Below are 18,801 nucleotides of genomic sequence, written 5' to 3'. Positions count from 1 at the left end.
ATCTCTCTTTGTCTTCCTAGTTTAGACTTAAGCTCTTCAGGACAAAGACCATCTCTTACTCATTTCTGTACACCAACACTCACAATGGAGCCCCAAAGACCCCCATAGGCATTACCAGAATATATATGCATTACAGCAACCTTTATATTTCATTTCTGATTTTAAAAATTCTGCTAATAAAAGGAACAAGATAAACATAATACACTCTGCTTCCACTGGCTACATTCCCTGATGGCAACTCACGGGTAACAAATGTTTATTTGCCATATTATTTTTGCCTGTTTCCATCTCTGGAACAGAAGAACATCTTTGCACTGAGGTCTGTGATGTGACTAATGCAGGACAACTGTAGGTTGAGCCCTGGTGTCTGAGGAACAGGGATCTCATCCAGCTACCCTAAATCTCGAGACACTGCAGGAAACCAGAGCAGCTCTGCTGGGCAAGGGGTTCAGCGGGAAAGGGCACCAAATGGCAGGCACAGCTCAGAGGCAACAGGAACAAGAAAACATTTGTATTTGATGTCAGGCTCGAGCACCCAGAGAAGGCAGCCAAGGGTGGAGGAGTTGGCAGCTCACTCTGCTTAATAAGCAGTGCAGACAAATGTTAGCACACATCACTAAGCTTTGGGTCATTCCATGGGGGTTCCTCAGCCCTGAGCCTTCAAAGATTACACTCCTGGCTCAATGACACTTAGTGTTGTTTCCTACTGAGCAAGGCCCACGCTCGTGCACCTGTACCTTGCTGTAAATGGGCTGAGTTGCAGCTGAAATTAAGCATTTATGTTTTAGGGAGAAATGTATCTGTAGGTTCAACTCATACCTGCTCCCGGGGAGGAAGGTTCAAACATACTGGATGTATCACTGCATGTGTTGGAAGCCTGCTCTGACAGCTTCTTTTTTGCACTTCCATCTGCTGACTTATGCGATTTCTTTTTATTCTTCACCAGAATTTTGTACATTAAATCCATGGGGCTTGGAAGAGGAACCCCAGCTTCAAGCTTGCAGAAAAAAAAAAAGAGAGATTTGTCACAATAAAAGAAACAAGCTTATGACAGTGTCCTAGGGCCCACATGGCACAGGATGGTTTTGTAACCTCTGTGAGCCCCGTTAAAATGAGATGGATTTTGCACAAGATGTAACGGCAACATTAAATGAAACAGGGCTACTGAGGGCACTTAAGAAGGAAAATGCTTTATGAAATGTCTACAGCAATAACCCAAATAAGTATTAGTTCAAATATGAAGGCCCACATTATAAAATGAGGATCAATTGCATTTAGAAGATTACAATTCACTACATCAGGACAACCTCTGCATAAAAAATGACGTTTAAGTCACCAACAGCTCACGCTGTTTAACCCCCTCCTTTAGGCTCTGCTTTGAGAGGCTCTCTGTGAAGGATGAGACAGGGCTGAAACACCTCAATAAAAATTCACTCAGACATCTGTGACCTGACAAATCCCAAGCCACGTTACCGGGTATTTTTCCAGTGGATCCATAAGCAGTGCATCTCCAAATATTAATCTGCAGTACTCTGCCATTTTTGCCTGCTGTTTAGGGCTGAGGGGAAGAAAAGAAAGAAAGAAATGAGTTCTACTAATGCTACAGAGTGAGAGCAGCAGTAATGGAATATTTAATAGCCTTAAACTGGATATAATTTCCCGATGCAATTGCTGTGAATTTTTTAGAGAGACCTAAATATATCATTCAATTATCTCGATTCCTCTGATAGAGTTTATCAAAAGGATCACACATGAGGTAAAGGTACGAGTCAACTGAATAATAGTGAAATAATCATTACATGAATTTGCCTCTTTCAGGCAATGTTTTTATTTAAAGTTTAAATACTTTTCCCCTTCCATTACTTTACACACATGCCTGGCATTCTTCTCACACAAACACCCCACAACCCCATTTGGATTTTGTCCTTTTGGTCATACCTGACCTAAGGCATAAAACCCATACCAGTTATCCAGAAAACAGCCTCCAGTGCAGGTGTCCCAAATTTCCCAAGCCAAGAGAATCTCTCCCCTCTCTCAGAGACCTTTGTGTCTCTATAAAGCACAGCCACACAGAAGAAGGGGCAGAAGAATTACTTGAGCTGGGTTTGCCCCAAAAGCTTGTTTGGGCATGGGGTCAAATTCCCTTTTTAAAATTTTGTCTAAAATCAGATAAGAGTGTCAATTTTTACCACAGTCAATTACTCCAGCAGTTTTCATGCCACCCTCTAGAAGTAAATTGTACCTCAGCAAACTCTACCTGTAATGAATTTTCCCAAAATGCAACCAAAGGATGAAGTAATTCCTCCATATCAGTGATGGAAGTTTTAGGACTGAAGATAGGTTACGTGGCTCAGAAATGTTACTCAAATCATCTTAAAATGCAGCTCAGTGCTTCAGTCACCTTCTAATTTTAGACACTGTGTATTTTTATTACGTGTGCCTGTTTAAGATCTGTAACGTCTGAGCTTAGGTATCTTGCAAGGATTCTTTTTTTGATGCTCTGCTGGCAAGTCTCAATTAAAGGACGGGATTATATCACTCAATAAAACTTCCTCAGCCACAGTTAATTATGATCTGCATATCATGGAAGATACAGGAATGGCGTAAGCTGTTGTGTTACCATGGAGCTTTTTTTTTTTAAGACAAAATAGAGCTGGGTATATAGGAAAAAAAAAAATAAAAGTGTTCATTTTTCTCTTGCAAACCAGGAGCTCAACCTGCACTGCAGCCCTGGCTGGTCATTAGTTACCAACTGGGCACTGCAGCTCTCCCAGGGCAGGATGGGAAATAAAGATGAAGACAAGCAAGGCACTGGAACTAAGAACCCACAGAGCAGAAGGTGATGGGAAGAACAGGTCAGGATAAGACCTTGTGTTGGCTACTTCCAGCCACCAGCTCCCAAGGGAAATAAAGGCACCTCGCTCCAACAAGCAGCAGGTATGTGCTAGAAATCCATGGGTCCTTATAGGGAATCTTATTCCAGTCCTCTCCACCAGCGTGCATTTTGAATTTGCTCTGAGAACCCAGACAGTAAAAAGCACATCTCCTTGAATCATCTGAGCACATTTATTGAAAACGCAGTAATTACATGTGACATCATCATTTTTAAATGGGCACAGCTCCAAAAAAAGCCCTTTCTACAAGAATCCAAAAAAAAAAAGGCACAAGTTAAATCCAATAAATTTCCAGCTATCACCACAGCTAGAACAAATTCTTCTGCTCTCCTGTGTTCAATTACATGTTTACCTCAAAGAGGGCACAGCGAGAACTTTCATTTTTGCAAATGAGAAAAAGGTAATGCAACGTTACGTTGGTTCAGTGTATAAATTCCAGTGTCACTGCACCCCAGAGGCAGAAAGAAGGAAAATTATGGGAAAAACGAATGGGTTTTAACGCTATATAAAAGCCTCGTGGTAGTAAATAAGGCCAAAGGAGGAAAATCTCAACACTACAAAATCACTTGTCTTTGTGAACTGGACTATATGCACAGGTATTTTTATAAGCTCCTAAGAGGGAATCAAAAGTATTTAGGAGTACCAGCTGTGTGGTAGCTATTTTTGGTGTTCTCTCTAATATATAAATCTATGCATGTATTGGTGCAAGACAGTTCATTAGTCATAGTAGATTACATATTAAAGTATTTTAAAAAGTTGGAATACCAGTTACTTTTTATTTTCCCTTCTTTCAAAGTTATGAACCAGAGGAACAGACGAAACACCAACTTTTCTACATCCACATGTTCCCCCAGTTGTGTTGGGAATTAAAAAAACCCCCGAGTATTTCTTGGTCCACATTTATTTTACTGGAAATTCTCTCAGCATTCATGTATTGTAATGAAAATTGATTGTCTGAGAAGAGCTGACTTTATCTGCTTTATGGTTTTTGCTGTGCAGACATGGACAGGTAGCACACAGACTAATTATATACGCCCCCAAAATGAGCCAGGGCAAGGGGAGATAAAGTGGGAACACGATACCTGGAGATATGAAAATATAAAGAAGATTAAGGAATGTTTTCACTGCCATCACTGTATTGCCCGTACTTTGTTTTACTGTGTTGATACTCTGCCTGTTATGAAGGTCAGTCACAGAGCTTTTTTGGCACAACTGCACAACCACTGCTCCCAATATTCCAGTTTTATCACTTCTGTAGAAATACTTCCTCTGCCTAAGACAGAGGCACAGATGCTTCCCAGAAAAGTCTAAAATAATTCAAAGTGTAGGATGAAGAAGTGACAAAAAATCCTGTTAATATTTGAAATAACAATTGCAGCAAGAAACCAGCACTATGAATAACTGTAATTAAATTTAATCTTGGAAGCAATCTTATATGGATACTGCTCAAGGATCACTTAACCTTTTTGCTATGTCATCAGTGCCTTTCTAATTATAGAGTGTCTGCTTTCAGATTTTGCAGATTGCTTATCTTCTTGCAAGCCCAGTTTCAAACCTCAAGGTCTCCTTGAGGTCTTTTCAACATTTTCAGGGCACCCTTCTATTTTTTGACAGAACCACAGCTTTTCTTAGTACTGTCTTTTTTCCAGCGTGCATGTTTTGGCTTCAGTATAAACGATGACATACATAATGTTTTATGTAGTCTAAAAGTTGTGTGCTTGCCTCTTTTTCTATAACCTCCATTGTATAAAAACAGGCAAGAAAGAATATACTAAGAGAGGAGTTATAGTAAAGAAAATAAAAATTCTTCACAGGGCTTAAAAGATGTCAGAAAGGAGCCCTTCTAGGAAACACAAATGAGGTGATTTACACAATGTGCTAATAACCATATTTTTGTTTAAGCCAAAGCCAAAATTTCTAAGGGACCAGAATTTCACTGCTCATTCACAAAATGACTGTTGTACCTTGAAAATCAGAAAAAAAACCCCAACTGGTCACTCAGAAGCAAGAACTGATAAAATGGGATTGTTTTTTATTTTTTTGGACATTGATTCTATAAAACCATCAGCACTTTTTGTTAACATTTAGGGCAAAGTCCACCTTTGAGATCTAGGAGTAAAACAACAGTTCCAAGTAAATGAAAAGACAAAAGGAGCATTCCATGAAATTAGGTGAAGGTTTCTGTGAGTGGCATGACTGACTGCAGACTTCTCTAGCGATTAGTGAAGGGATGAGGGGATAATTGTAGCAGTCAGTAAAATAACTAGAAATTGCTTTCAGCCAAAGCAAAACCAGCAAACATACACATGGGAGTCTGATGATTTACTGCAGCAGAAAATAATAAACACCAATAAAGCCTCAGAAGGAGAAAATATTTGGTATTGGTTTTGCAAACTCGTTTTGCTAAAAACCTGTGTCATAGCAAGGCATGGAAAAGGACATCAAAGAATACACATAAGGATAATTCATTATTCCACGACTGGAGATTCCTGGGGAGAAAGGTCCAGTGGTTTCTGTGGGGCAAGCTGCAAAGATCAGAGTAAAGCAGCAGTAACTCTGTTCCCTCTTTGCCACGTCCCTACAGTGTCACACCACCTTTAATTTGGACAGTGCTTCATCTTACAGTTTTGAAGCCACTTTTGTACATGGCTTACATCTGACAGGAGTTTATTTTATAAATTTCTTTCACTTCTTTACTTTCCTAAAATAGCACAGATCACCCTGGAATAGCTGAAGATTTAAGTCATAATGACTTTAAAGGAAGAAAAATGTAACTCTTCTGGTTCAAATAATTTAGATGCTGCTTCTTCTCTGCCTTACAGTAACACAATGAATGTATATTTTAACAAATCCAGAGGAATGAATACAAAACATTGAAGAATGTTCTTCCTAAAACAATGGAGAAGCAGTTAGCCCTCAGCCTTTTCCTCTGCAAGAAACAAAAGTGCCAACATCTTTTCTGATTCGTCCTAAATCATTCATAGCTGCCTCCAGGATTATTTTTTACTTCACATGAAAAGAAAAAAAGAAAGAGTTCCTCAGTCCAAACTGGCCCCAGAAGTGCTGAAAATATTTTCACAGCAACAAAAAAAAAAAAAACACAGAAGGGAAGAGGCAATTCAAGTTAAGGCACATGTTATGTGTCAGTGTCACCCCACTTTGAACCTTGTGGTTTCTGCATTCAAAACCAACGTCAGACTTAAAAAAAAAAAAAAAAAAAAATAATATAGAGCACTGGGACAAAGCCTGAAGTTTATTTTTTCGCTTCTTACAAAGAAAAATTGTCCTTTCTTTGTAACTCAAACAAAGAAAATGAACAAAAAACTTACGCAAACTGTTATTTTTTGGCAGAAACAAACAGTTCCTGGCCATCCACATCACCTATTTTGCAATCCTAGAAGTCCATGGTTCTGGCCTCTACTTCTAATCCATGAGAAACAGAATGAATTCTGTGCTCAGATTATGCTTCTAGCGCAGAACAGGGTCACCAACAGGTGAAATACTGCATTGTTTTCTTGGAAGCATTGCCACATCCCAGCAGGACACACCGAGACTGTGAAGTTAACAAAATACATCTCCCAATTATTCAAACTCTCTCATATAAAAGGTTCTAATTCAGGCAGGTTTTTAAGAACACGTCCAATTCGTCCTGATCATCTCGGTTACTCGGGCTGATACAAGTTTATTTTTGGGTAAGAGCTGTTGTTCGTGTCCTATAACGAAGTTGTGACCAACAGATCCATAATTCCACGCCTAGACCTTACAAAAAATGAAACACCATCCAAGAAAATGTGGTAATTACTTACGAATCCACATGATTTTCAAAGGAAAGGAGGATTGGAAAGGGCGACGTCTTAAATGCACATTCAGCAATAGCTTCTATCACTTCCTAAAGAATCAAAATAAAGACAGTTACAAATTTATGCCTCTAAAGAAACAGTGGTTTAGTCCTTGAAGGCAGGAAAGACCCAACAAGATCTGAAGTCACTCCCTGGGATCAGACCTTTGGTTCTAAACATCCCAGAAAGCTCTGGATGCGCTTTTGCCACAATCAGATTTGCCAACCTGAACTGTAATCAAATCTCAGAAATGTCTGACGGGTCTCCAGCACCACGTTTCTCAAGGAATGGTTTATGCCTGCCAAAATCAATAGTTCAAATGCAAAGCTCAGTCTCTGTGTGGAGCTGTTCAGTGCCTGGAGCCACGACTTTCATGCACTGTTCTGCATAATAATAAACATGCTCTGACAAAGGCATATCTCCCAAACATCAGCACAAGCACGTATCCATAAAATCCTCAGCTACTCTGACTCACAAATTTTAGTTCCCTCATTTTTTTGATGACAGAAATCCCTTCAAGGCAAAAGAAAGGGAAAAAAAAAAAGAAAACATTACTCAGTTCAAACAGTTGGCTGTGTAGTAATCATCAAACAGAGGACTCAGGAACTGAAACTTCCATAAAGTTTCCTTTCAGCTCTGATGGAAAATGGAAATCCAGTAAAAAAATCATTTGCTAACACTAATTTTAGTGGGTGCACAACACAGTAATGTACTCACTGTTACAAATTATGAAATGCTTCCCCCTTGGAATGCAAATCTTTTTTCAAAAGAACATAAAATACCAAAGACTTTCCATATGCATTGCTGTCAAACTCTGGAGTTTCTAAGAGCCTCGCACTCTGGTGTTTATAAAAACCCATAAGGATGACTAAAACCTAAAAGATTTATTTATTTTAAACAAGCTTTCTCTGGGGATTCCTTTTATTCTTTCTCTGCACTTTTAAAGGCTCCATTGAGAAGCGTAACACCAAGAAATCCACTTCCTCAAACCAAAGCTGAGCTTCTGGCACATTCTTCTGCTACATTTATTTTCAACTGCCTTCCCAGCTGCAAAAGGGGATGAAGTCCTGCATGAGTGGGGAAAGTAAGCTAGAAGGGTAAAATGAGGATCACACTGGTGAGATCTGGGGATGAAAAGCTCAGATATTGGTTTGGGGGAGAAAGGTGTGTGCTGGTGATTCCAGCTTGCACTGCATTCAGGTGTCAAGGCAAATGCTCCAGGGTCAGAGGAACAACATGGCAGGTCCCACACCTGACTCCAGCTGCAGAATGACCCACCTAAAACAGATCTCCAAGGTAAAGAACACACAGAGATTCCTTGAGGAAGTCCATGTGAGGCAGTGCAAACTGGCAGACTGAACAGAGCCACTGCGTGCCGTGGTCACGTCAAGAGCGTGAGCTGACAAGTGACTCAGCATTCAAGACCCAGTGATCACTCTGAACTGATCCACACACTTCTGACACGTTATTTCACTGCCATTTTGCTCCTCCTCAGCCAAGCAGAACACTTGGAGTGTTGAAAAGAGATCAGCAGTTTTTTACTTTTTTCCACGTGGAGAAAAAACATGGGCTCTGAAGTGACAGATGAAATATTCCTGAGGAGGTTTAAAATACCTTCCACTGTCTCTCCTGCAAACACAATGCCCAGGGTTCAACATCTAAATGTCCAAGGATAATCCTCCTTCCCGCTAATGATCCTTTCAAGAATCAGATTAACTTGATTTTAAATTCCTGCTCATGACCAAAGCAGTTGAGAGCTATCTTCCTTAATTAAAGGACTTTCAGCAATCAAACCCTATGCCTATAAACATAATTGGCTGCACATAAACACAACTAGAAAGTTAATAACAAACGTGCAAGAAGGCTGTTCCACATTTTCCCGTGATTAACTCAATCAGTGAAGAATTAGAGAAAAGAAGTTGGAAGAAAAGGAGTGTTCTGATGCAGGTGGAATTCGGTGTTGTGTCTGTGTGGCGGTGTTGTTTGCTTTTTTTCTCCTAAAGGATGGCACTAGAAGACAAAAAAACCCACCTCAACAACTCCCACTTCAAGTGTGGGAGACACCTCAAAGCTGTGGCCAGTACAGAAGCCACACTTAATCCCTGTCACATAACCAAAGTCAGTAATGGACATTTTCCCACATATTCCTGCACACAGCTAAGTTGAGAAACGTATTTCCATGGTGAGTTAAGTGTCTCAGACGAAGAAGAATTATTTCTTCACACTTCAGAAATGATACCCTGGTATCAGTCAGCTGTGCTGACTCCCAATCTTAATGCTACAGGAAAACACCTCCATGGTGGCTCCTCTAACACCTTGGATCAATAACATGTTTAAGAATAACGTTTTAAGGTTACTGCTAAGGGTACAGTATCTGCCTTCTACTACAGAAAAAGGAAATGGAAGATGAAATTCAGTAATACAGATGACATGTCTGGGTCTGAATGGCACAAATATCCCCTCACAATCTCCAAAGATACTAATTTTTCTTTTTCAACCTCCAGTGCTTTGGATCTGATGCCAAGTATCAGGGATGAGGATTACATGACACACATTGTTATTAACATTTTTAAATTGTGAACATAATGCTGAGTGTCTGGACCCTGTGGATGGAACCTGCTCACTCTGCTCACAGGGATTTAAAGGCTTGCAAGTTGCAGAGATTTCCATAATAGCTGCTATTTCCTGCCTCAGTTCAGCACTTTTGTCTCCCGCTCCCACTCGCCAGGCAAAGAAGAGGAAAAGAGTGAACAGATACATTGGGTTTTGCTGTTCAAATCCTTGTGCCCTTCATTTGCTCCCTGCTGTGTGCTGTGGAGCTGTTACCCAAACCAGTCCTTCACAAAGAACACTGTGCAAACCTCATTGTGGTGGCACTGCCTGGTCCTTCAGCCCTGGTTGAGGTCTGCCCTGTTTCCCTCCCTGTGAGATTCCCTGCAGGGATGTGCACAGGAGCACAGTCCACACCATATCATCTCCCTTCCTCCGAATGCCACCATCACCAGGAACCTCTGCCTGTGCAAGCTCCAAGTACTACAACTCTTCTCTTCCAACAGTTCTGCAAACGCTCTGAAATCTCCTCTTAAAACACCTTTTTGCCCTCACATCCCCACCCCTTTGCAGCAACGTTGTTTTACACGGAAGAACCCACCCCGGCTAAAGCCCCCGAAGAGCAGCGTGCTGTGCTGTGCTGCCGTACCTTGAAGGATATTTCAGTTGTCATAGTGAACCCGTGTGTGATGACAGGCTCCTCCTCCGCCGTCCTCCCCTTCCAGCAGTCCAGCTCCACACAGCGGCAGCCCGACAGCAGCACTTGCCGATACATCTCCACCGATGAGTTGCCAGCCAGCTGTCCAGCTGTGACAGAGCAAGAACAGGAAAAAAGGGAAGTCATTCGGGGCCTCGGGAGCAAATACAAACAGCCTAACAATAATTAGAGTTAACAGCAGCTTTTATCCTGGGCTGAGAAGAATAACACTCGAAGGCACGGGAAAAGAGTAAGGACGCGATGGAAATAACTTCGGCCGGGTCAGTGTCGTGGTTGGGATTTTACCCTCAGTCAGATACGAATGAGGAGAAATAACCCAGCTGAAGTCAGCTCAAAAACTTCTGACAGACAGCATCAGACACATGAAACAAAACAATAATAATTCAAAAGGCTCAGTTGGACAAGAAATTCAGATGCGACTCAGGACACGAAGATGACATTTTCTCCCAACACGCAATACAGTTCAGTACAAGATGAAACAAACCTCCTGCAGTCACTAATGGTACCATTGTGAGGTCTCAAATCAATATTTAATTCACTAACCACTGCACTGAGGTGGTCAGTTAAATTTTCTGATGTTATACTGCATTATGCAGGGAGACATTTAATGGAACTGACAGCTTCCAGCAATGCCATCGTGTAAGTCTGAACAAGGAAAACTCACCTTTTCTTAAACTCAGGAACTATTAAAAAAAGCCCACAAAAAAAGAAACCCCAACCCAAACCACCACAGAACTCCAGTTGGATTCAGAAAAGGATATCCAGCCAGGGTGGCTTCAACTGCTGCAACAGGTTTGATTCCAGTCACGTGGATACAAATTCCTTGCAGCAGAGAGGTAATGGAAGAATGGCTTAGTGCTTCTTTTAGATGTGAAGACAATGGATGCAGATTCCTGCTTTCTAACAGACTTCCTGAGAAGATCTTCCTGGATTTCTTGAAGGGAATTCACTTTCTTTTTAAGGATGCAGTTAATTTACATAAAGATTCTTTGCTGATGGGGGACATATAAATACTTCATCTAGACTGGCACATAATATAATGCAGATTACTCTAATGCTCATTTTATTGTCTCTGAGCTTCTGCGTTTCCGTTTTCTGCTGGGAAATACACATTTGGGATTTGCTTCACAAAATGGCATTGTCTGCTTTTGCTCTGTTTTTACCTTCTACTAAAAACCGTAACAAACCCCCTTCTATTCGAAAACCCTTGTTTCCTGTTTCTGTCTGATACAGGAGCAGCAGCAATCATAAATACTGCACGAGGTATTAACATTGCTCCTGTTCAAATCCACAAGGATTCCCAGCTCCCGCTGGAACCAATGGGAATCACCTGTTAGTAACAGAAGAAATTGGCCACTGCTGGAAAGCTCTGAAAATATAGATTCACTGAGCTATACTCACTCAGAAAACTGTTCCAATGTTGTCCTTCTTTTCTCTCAAAACATTTTAAATTTGGATTAACCAACTATTCTATGATTAACAAACTCTGCTTCCTGAGAGAGCCCCGGTCATTATCATTGCTCAGTGTTCTGACTGCAAGATCCTCAGCCTTCAGAAGTGCTTAACTAAATCATGACACGCATCACTTGCCATCTGACACTTTTCCACACTACCTTCTTAATAAGGCATTTGGGAAGGATTCCCACAAAGGATAAGAGGGTATCCAACCTCCAAACCACACAATCTTCAGAAAGACTCCCAGTCAGAGTGCAAAATGCCAGCACATATTTTAACAGTCTCAATAGCTGGTTTTGAAATACAGAATATGAGGAATATTCCCTCAAATGTTTTTTTCCATATATTATTTAGAAATTTCTGTTGTGTGAGTCTCTATTTGCATTTATTCCAAAATATCCCTTTTGCATTCTACAATATGATCACACAGACACTAAAGGGAACACTTCCAGGATATTTTTAATAGCCTGAGTACAGATTAATTTTTTAATACTGGAAATTGAAAGCATTCTGCATTCCCTGCTATAATACAAGCAGCATCTACAGTAATACCATCCCATTTGCATCCCAGCACCCTGTATGGGCTAAGGAGAAATGGATTTTGACAAAAAATTCACTTTTCTGAAAAATATAATCTCTCAAATGATACCTGAGGGGACACTGTGCAAAATGAGCCAGTGCTGATTGATCCAAGCTGAGGACAGGACCTACTCAGGGAGCACCTCCTGTGCTGCTGGCTCTATGGATCTCAGTCTCCCATCAGGAATGATGTGGTGGGGCTGGAAGGGAACAGAGCCTTGGGTCTTGCCAGACCTTTCTGAGCTCAAAACAACAGCCAGCCAAAAACTGCTGCTCGTGGTATGACATGCTCAGAGCAGGTATCAATCACCCAGCTTTCCTTCCCTTCCACGTGGGGCTTTCCAGCTTGGAAACTGCAAAGACACTGTTTTGGAGGCTCTGGAGGTGAAGAAGGTTTCAAGCAAGTGCTGAATGCAGATAACAAGCAGCAACAGTCAGGACTGAGGAACTGCTGAGAACAGAAAAGCTGGAGGATGGCAGAGGAGAGGTCACAGCAGCAACAAAGAAGAGAACATGCCCCTCATGGGACATTTTCCTAAAATCAACTGAAAGTACTGCACTGTAAGCAGGGAAGCAGATGCTGAAGGTGAATAGGATTCACAGATAGCTCTACCACCTACTGCTGATATTATTTTTTCTTTTAGTCAAAATATGCATTAAAGGCTTGTGACAACAGCAGTGACCTGAGGTGAGACTGGTGAGACACCAGAAAAAATCAGAGTTGCACTTTAAGGGTTAATAGGAATAAGGATATAAATATGATACCAGTGAGAAAAAAGATGAGAGACAGCAAAAAAAAGTTTGCAAAAGATGACATTTCTTTAAATTAGTCCAGGTTCACTATAAATCACTTCTTTCTTCATGGATTTTTACCTTTGTTCTTGAAAATGACATTTCCCTAAGAAAAAGAACGCAGTAACACTCCTAAATAAATAATCAGGACTTGATGTACTGCCAAGGGTTTCTACTAAAGGCTAGGAAAATGATCAGCGTAATTAAAAATATATTCAGAGTGTGCACGTTTCTTTTTATGTTATAATGTTGCTTCTTTGTGCATGCTTTTTCTGGGTTAAAAAAAACCTAACAAAGGGAGAGATAAATGGGAGGGCATTAAGCACAGTAATCATAAAGTATTGCCAGACTGAATGGCTTTCTTATTGTCCTAATAATTATTACATGATTAGTTGCTATTTCACGGCTTCAGTGAGGGCAAAGGTGCTTCCCCCTTCCAAAGCCACGAGCACTTGAGCAGATCCTTCAAACTCTGCTTGGGAAAAAGAATAGTCTGCCACCATTCATTTCCTCAGTTTTACTTTCCTGTTGGAAGAGAGCAAATGGGAATGTGATGGTTGTACCCTCGTCCAGCCTCACAGCAAAATCTGAGGCTGTCAGGTTTTGTAATAAACGGATAAATATCAAATAAATATTAAATCATTAATCCCATTGTTGGCCAGCTGCCACACATCTATTGAACATAATGAATCCACTAAAAGGGAAGGGCTTGTGTTTTGGGCCTGTAAATGTGAAAATGGACACTCTAAGAAAGAAAGAGCTTCAAACTTCTTTTGCACTGTTCCCCGAGTTTACTCTGATTTACTCCCCTCAGTTTACTATGCCAGGAATATTAGGATAAATTAAAAGACTGAAGACTGTATTTCCAAATGTAGCTTCTGAAGTTACTTAGAAATGCAGGCAGAGAAACCCGTAGATGCAATCTGAGATGATTTGCAGACTCTCACATACAAGTCAAAGCAAATTTAGCAAGTGTCAAGGTAAATAATTAAACATGTGAGGTCACTCCCAGTGCAGTTAAAAAAATCTAGAATAGGTTGGACTAATCAGGAATTCCCATCCTTAATTCTTTGTTCTTTGGCTTCTGTGCCTCTAGACCTTTGGATCACACCTCTGTCCTGACCAACCCTGACAAACATCTGTGGTATGGCTATAAATTCATGCTGGTAGAGGAGAGAGCAGTATTTTATCTCTTCACATCAACTTTAAACTGCACTGTCTTTAAACCTCCCCGTGGGCCTGTGCTTCTCACATTTGTAAAACAGCTTTACTGTTGTCTCCCAGAAAATCTGTATAAAGCCGCAGCATTTGGCTTATGTGGGTCCTAATCCTCACTGACAGAACACAAAGTCCACACTGGAGGTAAGAGGCCTGCAAAATATCACAGTTAAAAATTGCTTTTGCTTTGGCCACGTCTGCACTCTTCCAAGGAGCATAAATTTCTGCATATTGGAAACATAACTTATAAAGGGGCCACACTGATTTTTGCTTCTTTTAATTCAGGGAAACGAAACAGCTGTCAAACAGAATACTTATGTGATGAGTTCTAGCACAAAACACATTTTAGAGCCAAGATATAAACCTTTGAAAAACGGCACCTAATGCAAACAATGACAGTTCAATCACTTTATGAAGGCACGAGGAGGTGCCATACAAAGCGTTATAACAAACATAAACCAGACGAAAATAACTCCCCCGAGGTCTGTTTAAACTGGGCCTCACCACTGCAGGGGTTTGTTTATGTTTTGGCATACTGGCATTCAGAAGAACTTGGTTGGTTAAAGCCAGTCTGTCAATAACATTAAAAACCCTATATTATGCAGAAGTCACATTTTTAGCACTTAGTGCAGCATTACTTTTTTTATTTGACATAATGCTGAGTCTCTGTCAAACATGACAAAATAAACATCAAATCAAACAGGAGAGACAGAAGTCCCTGTGCACATCTGCTTGTCAAAAACATTTGTTCCTATATAAACTAAACTAAAATAGTAAATTTACAATTATTTTCTCACAAGTTAACAGCATCTTAGACTAGAAAACAAGTGCCAAAAGTTGAATTCCTAAACTGTCGTTTTTTCTGAATCTTAAAGTATTGTTGACAATTTGCTGTGCAAACAATACAGTTCAGACTGTAACTCAAATTACCAGGAGCTTCTGGGTGCTCAGCCTTTTGAAAAACATGACAACACCTAAAAATTTCAGCTCAGATATGAGATACAGTCAGGGAGCAGAATTCCATCCCTTGCATATATGGACTGCCAGAAAGTTATGTGCCATGTTGGAACCTCCCTAATCTCTGAATCCAAGCAAATCTCATGGAGCTTAACAAACTGTCAGATTTAATGTTTAGGGGCAAATTTATTAGCTACAGAGATGTTTTCCATATTCTGCTCTGCACACTTGTTCAGCTGTCATAAAAAGTACATCATTCATTCTCCTCCCCAAATACAGACCTTAAATCTGGAACCCTATCTAAGCTGAGGGAGAATTTCTGACCAGACTTTATCTGAGCAACACAACTGCTGTTCACCTGTTAATAAAAGCATATTTGATGCAGTTGTGTTTATTTGATACAGTTGGGTAGAGCCCAGAAAAACAACCAAGAGCCACTCTTGCTTCCCCGAAGGCTAAACTCCATCATCATTTCCCGCTGTATTCCTGTGTATTTTATGATACCACTGAAAATATGCTAAGAATTTTTGTAAGATAAAGAAATCAGATCTGTCCAACACTGTACCTGTGAGGTAGGTGTTGTGTGAGGAATTGATGAAATAGTGTGACAGTGGTTGAGACATATCTTCATTTAAATCCAGTTTCTCAGGTGGAACGACGCCGTTTTCTTCTCCACTCAGGTATCGCATAAATCCATCCACTGATATCTGTCCTGAGAGAAACACAGGTCCAGGGAAAGCACCAGTTAATATCCACTACAGGTTTTGTGACGTACAGATGTTAAGGTCCATACACACTTACACAAAGGTACCTGTGAAAGACCACATAACCATCAGACCAGCCTTCACCCAGTTATCCATATATTCTTGTTACTACCACCTCATTTCCAGCCACACAACTCACACCCCCTTAGCTGTACCAAAGATAAATCATTTCACAATCAGTGCCTACAGACAGTCAAGGGTACAAGGGAATCAGAGCTACAGAAGGCTGTAGGAACAGAGAAAATAAATCTAAGCCTATCGAGGAAAGGGGTCTTCTGGGGACCAAACAAAGCACACTTTCCAGAGGAAACCAAGACACCTGCCGAGAGCCACAGGCACAGGTAACTTCGACCTCTCCTGAGTTGGGTCCAGTGTGTGCATATGAATGCAACAGAACTGCAAAGCAAAGCAAAACAAACTAAATGAAGCACCTTTCAAGTGGGAACTAAGCTTTGCTTTGTAATTTTTATATTTGTCTTCTCGTTCATCTCTCACTGGAGTGCCAGCATAAATGATCATTTCATATGCTGCTGGCAAATTAGAAAGCTGAGTTCTACCCTCAGCTTAAATATCACCACTGATCTCAGTGGAGCTGTGCTGATTACATCAGGATGAATTCTGCTGCCAAGCCTTCTGCATAAAGTTGACTTTAGGGTGTCAATTTGTACATTTAGACTCAAAAAAAAAAAAAAAAAATCCAGTAGTTTACATTTGAAGATTAATGCTTCACTGAACAAATTAGAGACAGTTTTTCTTGCCTGGTATTTTTTGTTATTTTGTCTACATTTCATCTGTTGATTTACTCAAGCATATAGCTTTACTTAATTCAGCTCTACAGTAAAACAGATCTGCAGTATCTCTGAAGAACATTAAAGCATTTATGTGCTTGGCGACTCTCAACAAGGAGAATTTCTTACCCCTTGTCCCCAACCCAAAATGTTCTGCACAGTGTGCCTGTTAAAAAAACCCCTCAGTCGTCTGACTGTGGCATTGAAGAACAGAAGACTTCAGTTCTGCTCCTTACTCTGCTGCTCTCTCTTTTTATCCTAAAACATACAAGCTTACGCATACTTTTCTAGCAGATGAACAAGTAACAAGCAACCCTGCATAATTTATTTCTTTTTAAAGCTTGTAACCACATGATGCAAATATAGCATGTAAAGCATTTACTTAAAATCTGTGCTTAGATCTGAGGACTTGGCTCTTGATCAGAGAGGAGAAGATGTAACAGCCTTAAAGTGCAGATCCTCATTTTCATAACAACCCAAGACTGGTGGCACTAAACAAACTTATATGACAAGAACTGTAGTGACTATACAGAGCAATGCAATTATCATTCATTCTTATAACAACAATTGTTGGAAAGAAAACCATCAGGTCCATCCACTATTTTAAGGCTGTAATCTGAGTGCAATCTTGTCAGGCTCCACAGCTGCTTTGCCTAAAGAGTGACTAGTCATCCGCAGACAGAGGCCCACGTACTTTCCTCTTCACAAAAAAATTTTGAGACAGTGAAAATTGGGGAAAAAAAAGGCCACTGAGGTTTTTCCCAAAACTAAAGATTTAGGAGCAAATTTTCTGCTGCATGAACTTACCAGAGGAACATTAAGAATGCCAACAATATCAGATGTTATCATAGAGTTAGCTGGACCTAAAATTCACCTAAGAACTCTGCACTAAGTTCACTGGGACACAGACAGGGTCTGTGGTGTGCACAAGCAATGTCATATAGGGAAAACCAGCTCAGATCCAAATGGGATTGCTGCTACACAGGGAACCAGCAAAGCCATGTTACATTACAGTGAGTTGCAGCTCCTGATGTTTGAGATAGTTCATCCAGACTCATGTTCGGTATCTCTGCGTTGCCCCTTCAGCCAGACTAGGAGGGTTTTGCTGTCATTCGTGCTCCAGGTTAAAATGAAATGTAGTAGTTTTCATGGACACTATTCAGAAAAAAAGGCTTCCATTTTGTTACATGGATAGTCAGGTCAATTCATACAGACATGGTTTTCAAGGTTCTCAAAGTGATCTCTGTGTTTAATCCTCAGAGTGTACCTGACAAACAGGGCCCTTGCAGTCCTTGTTTTTCAGATGGAGACCTGAAGCTGAGGATAAACTAACGGAGCGGACAACAACCCATGAAAAACCTGTAGGTTGGGCTGGGAGTTGAACTGCACAATCTCTTGAAGACTGTCTGGGTGAACTTGAGCACCTCTGCAATTAACAGGAAGCAAAGCCCGGGCCTGCACTTCCTCCTTTCCCTCTATTTTGTGGTTCATTCTGCTTCTTTGCTTCCTTCCACACTGCAGTAAGGCAAGGTCTGCAGAGTGGTCCTTCAGTGCATTGCCACCGGTATTAGCATAAATCCCAGCAAGTATTATTCACACGTATAATTAGATAGTTTCTGAGTTACACAGTTGTCTGAGCTTATGGCTGGAGAACGCTATTTTCCCCATCATAATTAAGCAGTCAGCATTTCAGAAAGGGAAGCAATTTGCAAGTTCAATTACAACCAGTATTGCACCGGGCGAGAGTTTCTCTGTGGAACAAAGATGGTAGATGTCAAAGGGGCTTTGTATCCTGGAAATTAAAGAGTACATTGTTTGTGACCGATGTCAGTGATATTCTGAAGCCAACTGCAGTGAGGACGACCCTTGGTGGACTCTCATGCAAAACAAAACAGCCTCAATTTATTGGTAAGGTTTGTTCTCTGTTTCTTTAAGCATGTTACAAATTTGCCACAGATGTTGCCAAGAAAAAAATAATATGTGATCAGTTCTTTCCATTACAGCTGTCGCCTTTTATCTTCAGGTATATATTAGAAAGATTTAATTAGATATAAAAAGTTAGAGAAAAGAGACCCATAATGTAAAGACACAGAGGCATGACAGATCCTCTTGTTTTCCTTTTCGTGCTAAAATTATCTGAGCTCTAAAATTTTGACGAAACTTTCAAAATATCCAGTGTGCTTTATATAGTTACAATTCTAGAGTTAATAGGCTTGACTTTTTCACTCATCATTGTCATGTCAAATT

The 18,801-nt window shown here is 40.5% G+C and overlaps 1 protein-coding gene across 2 annotated transcripts in view; it reads right to left on the bottom strand.

The window, feature by feature from the left end:
- Positions 1 to 18,801, bottom strand: part of PLCB1 (phospholipase C beta 1) — a 334,930-nt gene that overhangs the window by 87,777 nt on the left and 228,352 nt on the right. For both annotated transcript variants that reach the window (XM_027654013.1, XM_027654014.1), the window contains exons 10-14: positions 15,568 to 15,714; positions 9,933 to 10,090; positions 6,701 to 6,783; positions 1,474 to 1,558; positions 820 to 997 (exon numbers count right to left, since the gene is read on the bottom strand). In XM_027654013.1, coding sequence (XP_027509814.1) covers positions 820 to 997; positions 1,474 to 1,558; positions 6,701 to 6,783; positions 9,933 to 10,090; positions 15,568 to 15,714 — 651 coding nt within the window. The remainder of the gene's footprint in view (positions 1 to 819; positions 998 to 1,473; positions 1,559 to 6,700; positions 6,784 to 9,932; positions 10,091 to 15,567; positions 15,715 to 18,801) is intronic.

The sequence above is a fragment of the Corapipo altera genome, unplaced genomic scaffold, assembly GCF_003945725.1.
Source record: "Corapipo altera isolate COAL_440 unplaced genomic scaffold, ASM394572v1 70, whole genome shotgun sequence".
In the NCBI taxonomy this organism is placed as follows: Eukaryota; Metazoa; Chordata; class Aves; order Passeriformes; family Pipridae; genus Corapipo; species Corapipo altera.
Note: the sequence above shows the minus strand (reverse complement) of the source record. Positions and strands in the feature narration are given on the sequence as shown.